A 14,456-nucleotide genomic window follows, 5' to 3' on the forward strand; every position below is an offset into this window, starting at 1 on the left:
TCTTCCCTATTCACTCTATCAGAGAAAGTTTCAGAATACAGACATAAGTTGTATTTATTAGTAATGTACTGAGGTGCTTTATCTGAGATAAATACCCAAGGACTCTACTAGAAAGTCATTGATAAAACCTCTTTATATGTTTAATGGATTAACTTTTCAATATGTATTACTACAATTGAAAGGTTTTTTAAAAATAAACAACTACAGGAATTTTTTTAATTAAAAACTTCAATGATATCCATAGTTTCACATAACAATGACAGAAATTTCATTAGCAAAACAATTAGTAGAAGGGCGTAGCTGCTGCAAAAATTAAAGACGGATTTTCAGGGCAGGAAATTAGTGCCGAGTAAGTGAATCTTGAAGTCAGTGAGAAAACGAGAGTGGTTCAGGGGTGCTGCATTTTCTTTTGCTACAGCATGGTTCTTGGGCAAGTCAACCTCTTGCTTCCTTAGAATTTAATGTTGTCAAAGCTATCATTAACAATTTACTCAGAGTTCTTAAGAGAACACCTTCACAAAATTAACAGTGGAGATCTTCTAGTAATCAAGACCATTTCAGACATGCCTGAAACAGGGACCATGTATGTACACACCACGTGTGTACCTGGCTTTTCCCTTCCATTCTTTGAGTTAAATTCAATGGAAATTTTAAGGGAAAAAAGTCAGTTACCTATTCCCTCATTTTTTTAATGAAATAGTTTTAGCAATCACGCAGAAAAATAGTAAAGGACTTTTCTGGAATTCGTCGCTGATTTAAGACATGGGAAGGTCATGATAAGCTGCATATCTTCCAGTCACGTGATGGTAAATCTGTGGGGAAAGCAGAGTTTAATTAGTCATTAATTATTATATTACTATACATACCAATTAATAATTACAGTATTACATCATAATTTTAGTTAACATTTCATTATAAAGCCCCACCTTATGTACTCATCCAACCTATTGAGGTGGAGGTTTGCTTGGAAGAAGGCAGAGGCTGTGTACAACGAGGTCATCAGATGAGTTTCCATCTCCAGTTCTCTCAACCCAATAAGTGCCTTTTTATTTCTTTCTCAAAAATACTTGTCAGTTTGTTCCAAGGACGATGGGTTGCTCCTCACCTGCCTCTCGATGTCCGCGAGCAGAGTGCTGGCACCTATTCGAAAGAGTTCTGGCTTCAGCCACTCATCCCCTAGCTCCTCCTTTATGAGAGAGAGCCATGCAAGGGAGTCCTTCGCGCTGCGGATGCCTCCTGCCGGCTTAAAGCCTACCTAAAAGGGGAGGTGGGAAAGAGAGCAATGCTTAGCATTGTTACTGGGTTGCTTTAAAAACTGGTCCCGTGTTAATACGGGGTCTCCATCCTCTCTTTTCTAAAGCCTATTTTGCGTGTCCCCCCCCCCCCCGCCTCCCCTCAGCCCCCAGCAAAAGACCTTAGAGCACTGACTCATGCCCATTTACACTACAAAACGACTTTTCCAAGATTAATGGGAAGAATGTCACTGCCTCTGAGACACTAATGAGAGTTAATGACCCTCATTAACATTTCACTTACTGGAAAGTCATAAACCTCAACCATCTAGACCATAGCTGTGAACCTGGGATAAACAAGAGAGGTGTCAATAAGCAGGAAAACATATCACAAAAGCCCATGCATTCTCCGTTTCTACCAGGAGGCCAGAAGAAGTGTACACCTTCCAGCCCTCCATCCTGAGCTGCAAAAGAGACATATGTGGGTGTCAATAAACAGGAAAACATATCACAAAAGCCCATGCATTCTCCGTTTCTACCAGGAGGCCAGAAGAAATGTACACCTTCCAGCCCTCCATCCTGAGCTGCAAAAGAGACATACGTGGGTTTAAAACAAGAGGAGAGACTCAGTGAGGCCACACTAAACACATTAGCAGCAACCAGCAAGGAGAGGTGACAGTTACTTTAATCAACTTAACTGCAGGGACTCTTTTTCTAAGTTGTCAGTAGACCAAGTTACATAGAGCAGCCAAACAGTTAAGAAAGCACAGGTGAAAAAGACGGTGTAGGGGACCTTTACACTTCAGTAGTCTCTGAAGGTGACCACAAAACGGCACAATTCGGCCAATATCTGTCTAATGTTTGCAAATGATGTCCCTGGGTCCATTCGAAAATGATAAACGTGTCCTATATACAGTAAAACCTGCTTATTTGGATATGCTTGTCTCAAGAACTTGACTATCCGGTACAGTAAACACCCAAAGCCCAAGAACTAAAGCTCATGCCTTCGACCACTCAGAGTTTGGCTGCTCTGACAGGTGGCACCAGCAGGGGGCGATCGCTAACAGAATGCCAGAGAAGGGACACGATAAATGAATGGTCCCATTATCAACCTGTAAAAAATGATTAAACAGAAGCCTTGATTAAATAGAGTCGGGAGACCAGAAGTGGGGGTTCTAACTCCTGGATAACAGAGCCTGACAGGAAGAAGAAAGACTCCTTTTCTGCAAAGGACTCAGCCAATGAAAAGACCCGGACTCCTTGCTTAGTATACGCTGTCTTCCTTTTCCTCTCTATAAAGCACACTTCTTTCCTTGCCCTGCAGGGACTTGCATGTGGCTCGCTACGGTGGCTGATCTCAAATAGCTGATCTCAAAGCTGGTGGCCCAGCTTTGGCGGAGAAATAGCTAGCGGTCTACTTGCTTTAGGTCAGCAAACCCAACCCAGAAACTCCTAATAAGCTGGACTCCACCACGTCCCTCACATCACATCCAGTGACCCACCAAGTCAAGTCCCACAGATCCCACCCTCTGAACTTGTCTATCTCCACACGTACTTTCCTCTCTACTCTCCCTTCCACTGTTTTAGTTTAGACTCTCGTCAGCCCTCACTGGAACATCGGGAGAAGCCTCCTAACCGGTTTCCCTGCCTCGGACACACGTCACACAGCTAAGCAACAGCCGTACAGAGATTCGAACCATATCTGCCTATCGCTCTGCAGCCCAAGTGACCCTGTAAGAGTGAGGGGAGGGACTTCCCTGGTGGTGCAGTGGTTAAGAAGCCGCCTGCCAATGCAGGGGACATGGGTTTGATCCCTGATCCGGGAAGATCCCACATGCTGCGGAGCAACTAAGCCCGTGTGCCACAACTACTGAGCCTGCGCTCTAGAGCCCGCGAGCCACAACTACTGAAGCCTGCGCGCCGGAGCCTGTGCTCTGCAACAAGAGAAACCACCGCCATGAGAATCCCATGCACCGCAGCGAAGAGTAGCCCCCTCTCGCCGCAACTAGAGAAAGCCTGCATGCAGCAACGAGGACCCAACGCAGCCAAAAATTAAATAAATAATAAAATAAAATAAAATGATATTTCTTCAAAAGAACAATTAAAAAAAAAGTGAGGGGAGGTGTGGGGAGTACGGGGAGATAGGTAGAGTCAGGTTATTTATTGAGATGAGGCAAAAAAAAAAGAATAAATTTTAGCTCATATTAGCATACACGTTAATCACAGGAGCATTTTCTGTCAATTAGGCAGTGCTGCATATAGATTTTTCTATACAATTCAGTTGTGTCAGCAAATCTATTTGGCAATGTTTCGAAAGACAGTTTCTAGCGTTAAGTTTATCCTTTTCTTTTTTAAGGGAGAGAATATGGAAAACATAAATCTGCAGTGAAATCAGCTATGAAATATCAAGCCTCTGCTTCTCAGGAGTGACACTAATCATGGTCTGGAAGGCGGCCTGTCACATTTTAAAACACCCCTTAAATCAATGATGTGGAAGCTTCACAGTCTAAGGGCTGCCCGGGCAGCTTGTCAACAATCCAAAAAAATGCCCCTGATTTGCAGATACACACACAGGTCCTATGTGAAATCAAATGTGATCAAGATGAATATGAATTGACTTGTACCTGTTTCTCAATAAAACCAGGATGAACTTTATTTATTAGCTGAGGAAAGGAGGGATACAATTAAAAAGAAAGTAATGAAAGACAGCAAAATGTTCCTCCCTCACTACCCTGATCTAGAACACTGAACACTTAAAACTTTTATTGCAATTCTTGTGTAAGGGCTCTTTTGAGAAGGGGCATGTTCACTTTTGTATCCCTAGCACTTAACATAGGTTAACATAGCACACAGGTAACGACTCAATGAACGTTTACTGAAAACAAAACAGGACTTGGGCCCCCACTGGAGAATCTTAGCCCCAACTATGGAGCTTATGAAACGTAGAGATGCCTGAAGACTGATCCAGGACTGCCGGGGTGAGGACCCAGGCATCTGGAAGGATAAAAAGCTTCCCATCTATTGGGATGTTCTTTGGCTGAGAGTAAGAACCACTGATCGAGTGAGTGGTGGTGGTCTCATTTGGGGGGCCCAAAGCTGGAGTTCTCATTCTTACAGCTTTTCTTATAATTTTTTTTTTTTTTTTTAAATTTGGACCATTGCAGAAAGGCTACCAAGTAGAGGTTACTCAAGTTGGGTTAACTTTCACATGTAGGTCACCGTGTAGGTATTTATCCTATTTGTACTCTTCTAAGTATGAAGGTATTCTGAAGGAGCAAATGCTGCAAGGAGTTCCTTTCCTCTCAAACCCAGGTACCTTCTTAAAAAGGTCTCCGATTCCAAAATAAACTGAAATACAGTCACATATAAAGTCATCACAACCAGCTGGCAAAGGATTAAAGTTCTTTTTTGGGGTTTCTATTCAGCAGAAATCAAGAGATTGGTTTTAAAAGATGCCTTTCAGGAAGGCAAAGTCTCATTTAAAAAATAAAAATTACCTTTCTCGCCAATGATGTTAAAAAAAAAATCCTTTGAGATAATTTGCAGCTAAACAAGCAACTTGAAGTGAAAAGGAAAATCCAAACTCATTTAAAAAAAAAAACACCTCATACGCATTTTTTCCTTTTAAATTCATGTTTCAAAAATATGTATTATTTTTCGAAAAGCGAGCATATACCCTCCTCAGCTTAACAGTCTTCCAAAGAACACCTCCAGCTGCCATAAAACGCAAAAGTGGATATTTAATTCAAGAGCTATATAACGTCTAGCTACCTTTTCCCTGCTGTTTCACAGCATTTCATTATTTTGTTTAATAAGTTCATCTCCTCGAGAATTTTCTCTTCACCTCATATTATTAAAAGTAATAAGTTTTTCTGGACCGGGGGTTTCCTAACAGAAAAACCAATTTATGTGTGTCCTTCAATAATGACAGGAAAAGATTATTTCCCATTATATTGCATACTTTTCATATCACCACCACAGCTTATCATTCAATAAATGTTACTCGGCAATTCTTTCCATTCCTCAAGAAGTTTAATTTCTGCATTAACCTGTTTTCTCTGGCCAACGCCTTACCAGAAAGTTTCTGTGTTGCAGCAGAATTAGTTCGTTAAGGAACCCATTTAGGAATCTCTCGTCAGTGATAAAATTGTCTTCGGTTAATAAAAGGACACAAGGTGAGTTTACACCTTGATCACACATCCTAACGCCCACACTCATACTCACTTTCTGTGAATCGCACAGTTTCCCCCCGAATGTATGCTTTGGTAGTGAAAGGTAAATTAAACGTTTATCTTAATACAGGTGACGCACTCACACCATCTGCCTATAATGCCTATAAAGACAGTTATCATGGCTGTGACGAGCATTGTAAATAACATTATCTTTACTCCAAAGAAAGATTTGCTGGCAATAATATACCTTGTTTCCAGTTTTCCAGAAGAAATCCCTAATGGCCCGTAGCATGACTATAGCTACTGGGAAGGTGGCATTTACTGTTTCTTTTCCAGTAGAGGTCTTAATAAAATCTGATCCTAAAACAAAAGGAAGAAAAATCTCCATGTTAATTAAAAAACTTATTTTTTATACTTTTGAGTCGGTGGAAGAAACGAGTTGTGTAAATTCTTTTTCCTGAGAAACACGACTTTATTTTTCATCAATTATTTGAAAAACTAAAACCAAATCTCTCTTTAAAATCATTCTGTCCACATTTTTTTCCCCTGACCATACGATGGATTAAATTAGGCACCAAATGGATTCTCACTGATCCCTGGAGCTCTTGTCTCTATATTTCCATATCAGCAATTAAAACCAAGTTGGTTTATTTAACGCAAAACTCAGAGGAATAGAAACAATTTCATGCCCTGTGCTTAGCACCATATATCATAACACTTTACGACAAAACCGGAGGGCCTACTCATATTCTTACGTGTGATAGAAAGTACACAGTACAGCTGTGACAACACAAGGAGAACCATCATTAGCTGATTCCTACTGCATTGTTCGTTAACGAAAGCTCTGTCTTCCAACCAGATTGTGATTTTCATGAAAGACACCATGCATTTTCAACTTGCAAATATTTTAAACACTTCCTGTCTCTTAAATGTATCTTAAACCTATTGATGTAGGTTTCTGCAGAATAGAAACCCAAAACAAAATAGCACAAGGAGACAAAGAGAGGATAATAATAGTTAAGAGTCACTGAGTGCTGTGCCCTATGCACTATTCTAGGTGCTTTGTAAGTACTGACTCAATCGATCCTCACAATAACTGCATAAGTACTAATAAGATCCCCATTTTTAAAGAGGAAATTAAGGCACAGAAATGTAAAGTAACTTGCTTGAGGTCACACAGTAAGGGCAGGGGGTAGGTAGAATTCTAACCAAAGCAATATAGCTTAAGCCATGTGCTATAGAGTCTCTAAGAAACTTACTGAGGGTCACACAGTCAGACAGCCAAGCACAGACTCCACCCTTCAGGTGGTGAACCATCCTCACAATGCTCCGTGCAGACCACAGATCAGCAGCACAGGCACTACCAGGGAACGTGTTTAAAACGTAGACTCTCAGACTTCCCTGGTGGCGCAGTGGTTAAGAATCCACCTGCCAATGCAGGGGATACAGGTTCAATCCCTGGTCCAGGAAGATCCCACATGCCGCGGAGCAAATAAGCCCGTGCGCCACAACTACTGAGCCCACGTGCCACAACTACTGAAGCCTGCGTGCCTAGAGCCCATGCTCAGCAACGAGAAGGCACCGCTATGAGAAGCCCGTGCACTGCATTGACAAGTAGCCCTCGCTCGCTGCAACTAGAGAAAGCCCGCACACAGCAACGAAGACCCATCGCAGCCAAAAATTAACAAGTAAATTAAATAAAATAAATTTTTTTAAAAAGTTTGTTTAAAAAATAAACAAATAAAACGTAGACTCTCAGGCCCTACACCAGACCAACTGAATCATAATCTGAACAGAAACAAGGTTCCTAGGTGATTCCTGGGCCAGTGCATGGCCCTCGCACACAAAATCTGTGGAACCCTACGTAAGACTAATCTCTGAGATTCTCCCAGGTCTGTCAAAGAAATGGTCAAAAGAAGTGGAGACAAGAAGTGGCCAAAACTCTCCCCTCTGGTTTCAACTGCAAAAGACACGCCCAGGACTACCCTGTGGATAGAAAGGTTCAAATCAGCACACCTTCAGCAAGCACACTGTGTGAAAGGCACAGTGGGAAATATAAACACATATCATTCAAGCCCTTTCCCTCAAAAGCATACATGCTATGAGCAGGTATAGAGGAAACATAAATCCTGGGTAATCACTTGGTGAGCCAGAGGTCAGGAGATCTGGTTTCCAGCTCTGCCAGATACTGTATTTACCTTGCAAATTCCATCGCCTAACCTTTCTCATTTATAAAACATGTCTGGAAATTCTTACTTGCTTCATAGTGTTACACAAAGAATCAAAAGAGACAATCTCTGTGAAAAGACTGTGAAAACTGTCAAGTGTTATACAAACAGAAATGGAGCAAAGACCTAGGTAGGGCTGCAATCTGTGTAAGAACCACAGGAATTCTGATCTATCCAAGCAGGTCACTGGAAGCCTTCTTTCCTTTGGGCCTGTAGGCCCGTTTGGGGAAATGGAGATGTGCCTGTCATGCCTGCATTCATTCAAGAAGTACTCACTGAGCGCTTTCTATGTGCTGGATGCCGTTCTACATGCTGGGAACAGATCATGACACAAAACCAAGTTCTTACCCTTGTGACTAGATTCTCTAGAAGAAAAAGACAATAAACACAGCACTATGTAACAAAGGCCAGGTGAAGTGTGGTGAAGAAAAATAATGCAACATAACGAGAAAGAGAGTGACGGATTTGGGGAGAGGTAGCTTTATTTAAATCGTCACCATAAAGGCACCTCTGATGAGTAAAATTCAGAGACTGATGAAGGGACTCTGTGAAAAGAGCACCACAAGCAGGGAAACAGCAAATGCAAAGGCCCTGAGGTAGGCATGTGCTAAGGTGATGAATGAGTGAATAAATGGGACTCCACGACCAATGCCTGGCACCTACAACATCAGAAATAACAAGCAAAGAGAAGAAATGAAAGTCCGCAAACAGATGTAAGAGGTGAGAGGAACATTACTAAAAAATTCACACTGCAACCATGATGTGTTTTCCTAACAGGTGACACTGTCTTCTGATTCACTAGAAGGCTTTTGGGTACAACACTGGATCTATCTGAATTCTTCTAAGCATCTCAGAAGAGAAGATTATTAAGACAGAAGACCAAGGCCATATTTAGAGGTCTAAAAAAAAGGTACAGTCACTTAAAAATCACACCATCTAAAGTTAACCAAAAGAGCCAAACTCCCTTACGGAGGAGACTGTCTTCCTAATACACCTAGAAGAAAACACCTACCATGGTAGCAATAGCAGCCCAGGAGCTGTAATGGTGGCCTACACATTGTTTGTGCCCCTTTCTTGACTGTATTGTTTGAAGACAGGTGCTATACCTTTCTTGTGCACTTCTGTATCCCCAGAGCGTGACACACATGAGAAGCTTAATAAATTTTGGATGGGTGGTGGGTGGATGGGTGGGTAGCCACAGTTACCAAGAAAAAGCAAATTATAATATTTTCCATGTTTAACTGACTAATGGGGAAAAGGAAGACAGTTTGGGGTTTCATTCCAGTCCCAGTAACAAAATTGGGCAGGTGGCATAGAAGAAAATATCATTTTATTTATTTATTTTAAGTTCAGAACAGATTTAGATCTACAGCAACATTACGAGGACATTACAGAGAGTTCCCATATACCCCACACTCAGTTTCCCCTATTATTAGCAACTTGTATCAGTATGGTACATTTGTTATAATTAATGAACCAATATTGATGTATTATTAAAACCAAAATAATACTTTATTTAGATAAATAATACTTTATTTAGATTTCCTTAGTTTTACTCAGAATCCAATTTCATCCAGGATACTATAATACATTTGTCATGTGCCCATAGGTTCCTCCTGGCTGTGACAGCTTCTTAGACTTTCCTTATTTTGATGACCTTGACAATTTTAAGGAGTACTTGTCAGGTATTTCATAAAATTTCTGTCAACTGGCATTGTCTGACATTTTTCTCATGATTACACTGGGGTTACACGTTTTTTGGGGAAGAAAACCACAGAGGTAATGTGCTATTTTCATCACATCACATCAAGGGTACATATTAACAGTATCACTTCCCACTGTTGAAGTTGACCTTGAACACTGGTGGAGGTGGTACTTGCTAGGTTTCTCCAGTGAAAAGTCACTCCTTTCCTCCTATTTACCATACTATACTCTTTGGAAAGAAGTCCTTAGTGTGTATCCCACACTTTAGGAATGGGAGCTGCAAGCCACTTCCTTCAGGGAGGAGCAGCTACACACATTCTTTGGATGTTTTTGCATGGGAGACTTGTCTCTTCTCCATTTATTCATTTATTTATAATCATTTATTTATATGAATATAGACTCAAAGATATTTATTCTTTACTTGGGTTTATAATCCAATATTACTTAATTTATTTTGTTGCTCAAATGGCTCTAGGTTTGGCCATTGGGAGTTCTTTCAGTTGCTTCCTGTCTTCCTTTGACACACCACCATAATGTGGATTTTTTGTTTTTTTAAGCACTTACTTTCTGGTACTACCAGATGCTCCAGGCTCGTCTTATACGTTTTACACCCCAGTCCAAGAATAAGCCATTTCTCCAAAGAGCCCTGGTTCCTTTTATTGGAAAATAGGGTTCGGAACTAAGATCTTGGTGGTAGGTGCTCATTGCTATTGCTAGGGGTCTTGCTTTTAGGCCTTCTCAGCTGACTGAGCAAGGAAAAATGTGTGTGTCTATTCTAACCCATTGATATATACATATATATTTACAATTCCATATTTAACTATCTACGTCTATATTAAACTAAAGACGAGTTATACTGATGTCTCCAACTCTGACCCATTACAAGGATTGTTCTAGCCCTCTCCCTTTGCTTATCTGTAAACTCCCACCCCAACGGTGAGAACCTGGCACCCACCATCCATGATCCATTTATTTAATGCACATCCAGTATGCATGTATCGTGTTCTCTGAATTGTTAACCACACCATTAAGGAAAACCACTGCATCAACGACTGTCCAGTGCTAACGTGCAGTTTCACTGGCCTCTAAGCTTTATAGACTAAATTCATTTATAAAGATATGTAGCTCAGCGCCTTTTCTCCCACCTCCTTCAGTGAGGCTGTTTCGTACATTTGTAATACAGTTTGATTCTTTGGCCACAGTGCGCGTTCCATCCTGGAATCCCCTGACCCCCTAAATGGCTGTGTTCATTTGCATAATTAAGGTTCACTCGTAGTGAATCTTCTAGTGGTTTTGAAAAATGTATAGTGTTATATATCCATCTTTACAGTACCATACAGAATACTTCCACCACTCTAAAAAATCCCCTATGCTTCACATTTTCATTTCCCCCTTACCCCAGCAACCACTGAACTTTTTACTAACTCAACAGTTTTGCCTTTTCCAGAATGTTATATAATTGGAATCACGCAGCCTTTCAGACTGGCTTCTTTCACTTAGCAACATGCACTTAACATTCACTTCTGTCTTTTCCTGGCTCATTTCTTTTTATTGATAAATAGTATTCCATTGCATAACTGTTCCACCATTTGTTAATCTATTCACCTACTAAAGGCTATCTTGGTTGCTTCTGTTTTGGGCAAATATGAATAAAGTTGCTATAAACATTCATATGCAGGTTTTCGTGTGGGCATAAATTTTCAAATCAGTTGGGTAAATAACGAGGGGGGAAACTGCTAGATTTTACAGTAAGACCATATTTGGCTTTGAAGAAAGCTACCAGATTATCTTTCAATGTAGCTACACCATTTTGCATTCCCAACAGTAACGAATCAGAGTTCCTGTTGCTCCACATCTTCAGTAGCAATTGGTGGTGTCAATTTTTGAACGTTAGGCAATCTAACGGGTATGCGTACAGGTCAAGTACAGATTATATTTTGTTAGATTAGATTATACCAACTATGTCAATTATGAATTACTATTGTAAATGGTAGTTTTCTTAAATTTCAAATTCTGTTTGCCCATTACAGTAAATAGGAAAGAAACAGACTTTTGTATATTAATCTTGTATCACGAAACCTTGGTAAACTCACTTAGTAAATTCAGGAGTTTGTTGTTTTGGAGAGATTTTCTCCATAGACAGGGAGGTCATCTACAGAGAAAAACAGTTTTATATCTTTCTTTCTGTATTAATATCTTGTGGCTGTTGTAACAAATTATAACAAACTTGGTAGCTTAGAGAAAAAGAAATTTACTCTCTCACCGTTCTGGAGGCCAGAAGTCCAAAATCAAGGTGTGAGTATGGCTGCCCTCCCTGTGGAGGCTCTCAGGAGAACATGTTCCTTGTCTCTGCAACTTCTTATGGCTGCCAGCATTCCTTGGCTGCATGACTCTAATCTCTGTCTCCACCTGCACATTGCCTTCCCTTCTGTGTGTGAGCTTAATATTCCTTTGCCTCTCTCTTATAAGGACATATGTGATGGCATTTTGAGTCTACTCGGATAAGCTGGAATAATAACTTCATTTCAAAATCCTTAAACACATCTGCAAAGGCTCTTTTTTCCCCCCAAAACAGGTAATATTCACAGGTTCTGGGGATTAGGATGTAAACCTATCTTTGGGAGCCATTATCAGTCTACCACACTTCTCAATCTTTATACATTGTATTTCCTTTTCTTGTCTTATTGCACCAGCTAGGACTTCCAGTAAAATGTTGAGTAGGAGTGGTGAGAAAGAACATCCTTCCCTGTTCTTAGAGGGGTCTTAGGGGAAAAGCATTCAGTTTCCCAGCATATTAGCTAAAGTCTGTTTGTAGGTATGTTTTATCAAGCTGAGGCGGTTCCCTCTATTCCTAGTTTGCTGAGAGATTTTATTATGAATAGGTGTTGGAATCTGCCAAATGCCAAAATTGTACCAATTGTTATTGGCATACATTTTTTTCTTTTTTAGCTTGATATGGTGGATTACATTACATTGAACCAGGCTTGCATATCCGGAGTAAATCCCAGTTGGCTGTGGTATATTATTCTTTTTATACATTGGGCTCATTTTGCTACTATGTTATTGAGGATTTTCACATCTATGTTCATGAGTAACAATTATCTATAGTTTTTCTTTCTTGTAATGTCTTTATCTAGTTTTAGTACTAGGGTAATGATAGTCTCACAGAGTGAGTGCTCTCTCTTCTATTTTCTGGAAGAGACTGTGGAGAATTGGTATTATTTTCTTCCTTAAATGTTTGGTAGAATTCATCAGTTAAACCATCTAGAGCTAGTACTTTCCTTTTTGGAAGGTTTTAATTATTTTTCTTTAATAATTTATTGAAGTATTAAATGTCATTATATTATTAAATAAATAAGCAAATTTATTATAACACTCTATAATTAAAACATTTTATAAAATAAATAAAATTAAAATAACATCATTAATAGACATAGGCCTATTCAGACTATTTCTCTCTGTGGGAGTTTTGGTTGTTTGTATCTTTCAGGAAATTGATCCCTGTAACCTACATTATCAAACTGTGGGCAAACAGTTGTTCATAGTATTCCTTTTATTATTCTTTTAATGATCATAGGAACAGTTATGATCTCTCGTTTCTGATATTAGTATTCTCTCTTTGATTCTTGGTTATTCTGACTAGAAGTTTATCAATTTGATTGATTTTTTCAAAGAACCAGCTTTTAGGATTTTAAAATTTTCTCTATTTTTGTTTTCAATTTCATTTAATTTCTGCTCTAATTTTGATTTCTGTTGTTCTGCTTGCCTGAGACATAAATTATGGTTCTTTCTCTATGTCCTAAGGTAGAAGCTGAGATTATTGATTTTTGATCATTCTTCTTTTCTAATATATGCATGTTATAAATTTCCTTCTAAGCTCTGCTTTTGCACCATTTCACAAATTTTGATGAGTTGTATTTTAATTTTCATTTAATTCAAAAGAAATTTTTAAAATTTTTCTTGAGAATGTCTTGAACTATGTATTATTTAGAAGTATGTTGTTTAATTTCCAACTATTTGGGAGAGCTATCTTTCAGAAAAAGAGCTGAAAGATCAATAACAGAAAGAGCTATCTTTCTGTTATTGATTCCTAGTTTAGTTCCATTTCAGTCCAAGAACATACTTTGTATGGTGTCTATTCTTTTAAACATTGAAGTGTGTTTTAAGAGCCAGGATGTGTCCTTTCTTGGTGAATGTTCCATTAGAACTTGAAAATATGTATTCTGCTGCTGTTGGACGGAGTTCTCTATAAACATCAATTTGATTATGTTGATTAATAAGGCTACTCAGGTCAACTACCTCCTAGCTGATACTTCTGCTTTCTTGAGCTATCAACTACTGAAAGAGGGGTCTTGAAGTCCAGCTATAATAGCAGATTTGTCTATTTCTCTTTTCAGTTCTACCAGATTTTGCCTCATATTTTGATGCTCTGTTGTTAGGTGCATACATGTTTAGGATTGTTTAGGATGTCTTCCTAAAGAAGACATGGAGAAATGAGCCCTTTATTATTATGCAATGTCCTTCTTTGTCCAACCCCTGAAAATGTTCCTTTTTCTGAAGTCTGCTTTGTCTGAAATTAATACCCCTACTTCTGCTTTACTCTGATGTTAGCATGGTATATCTTTCTCCATCTCTTTACTCTGAACCTTCAAAGTCTTTATATTTAAAGTGGCTTTCTTACAGATGACATATAATAGGGTCTTACTTTTTATAATTAATTATACCTTTTTCTATTTGTTGTATTTTTTATTAATTGTTACACCTTTTTCTACCTTCTCTGGTTTTAACTGAGCATTTTATATGATTCCATTTTATCTCCTCTCAGCATATCAATTATACTTCTTTTGTATACTTTTTTAGAGCTTTCAATATATATTTTTAACTAATCTACCTTCAAATAACACTATATTGCTACACAAGTACTGCAGTTACCTTTCAACCAAGTATTCCTAATTTCTCCCTCCTATCCCCTATAACACTGCTGTAATTCATCTTCACTTATCCATATGGTATAATCTTTAAACAGTTATCTTTTAGATCAACTGAGAAAGAAACATAATTTCTTTTTGTTCTTCACTTATCCTTTCTCTGACAGCCTTCCTTTTTAATGTAAATCAGAG

General features: G+C 39.0%; 1 protein-coding gene across 2 annotated transcripts in view; it reads right to left on the bottom strand.

Moving 5' to 3' along the window:
- Window positions 1-202: 202 nt before the first annotated feature.
- DERA (deoxyribose-phosphate aldolase) overlaps window positions 203-14,456 on the bottom strand; it is a 115,641-nt gene continuing 101,387 nt past the window's right edge. The window contains exons 7-10 of one of the 2 annotated variants that reach the window (XM_060165350.1): window positions 7,918-7,997; window positions 5,652-5,762; window positions 1,106-1,255; window positions 203-812 (exon numbers count right to left, since the gene is read on the bottom strand). In XM_060165350.1, the coding sequence (XP_060021333.1) occupies window positions 756-812; window positions 1,106-1,255; window positions 5,652-5,762; window positions 7,918-7,997 (398 nt within the window). In that variant the 3' untranslated portion in view covers window positions 203-755. Of the gene's footprint in view, window positions 813-1,105; window positions 1,256-5,651; window positions 5,765-7,917; window positions 7,998-14,456 lie in introns of both variants that reach the window. The other variant, XM_060165352.1, reaches the window with a different exon arrangement.

Source organism: Lagenorhynchus albirostris, chromosome 11 (genome assembly GCF_949774975.1).
Source record: "Lagenorhynchus albirostris chromosome 11, mLagAlb1.1, whole genome shotgun sequence".
Taxonomy (NCBI): Eukaryota; Metazoa; Chordata; class Mammalia; order Artiodactyla; family Delphinidae; genus Lagenorhynchus; species Lagenorhynchus albirostris.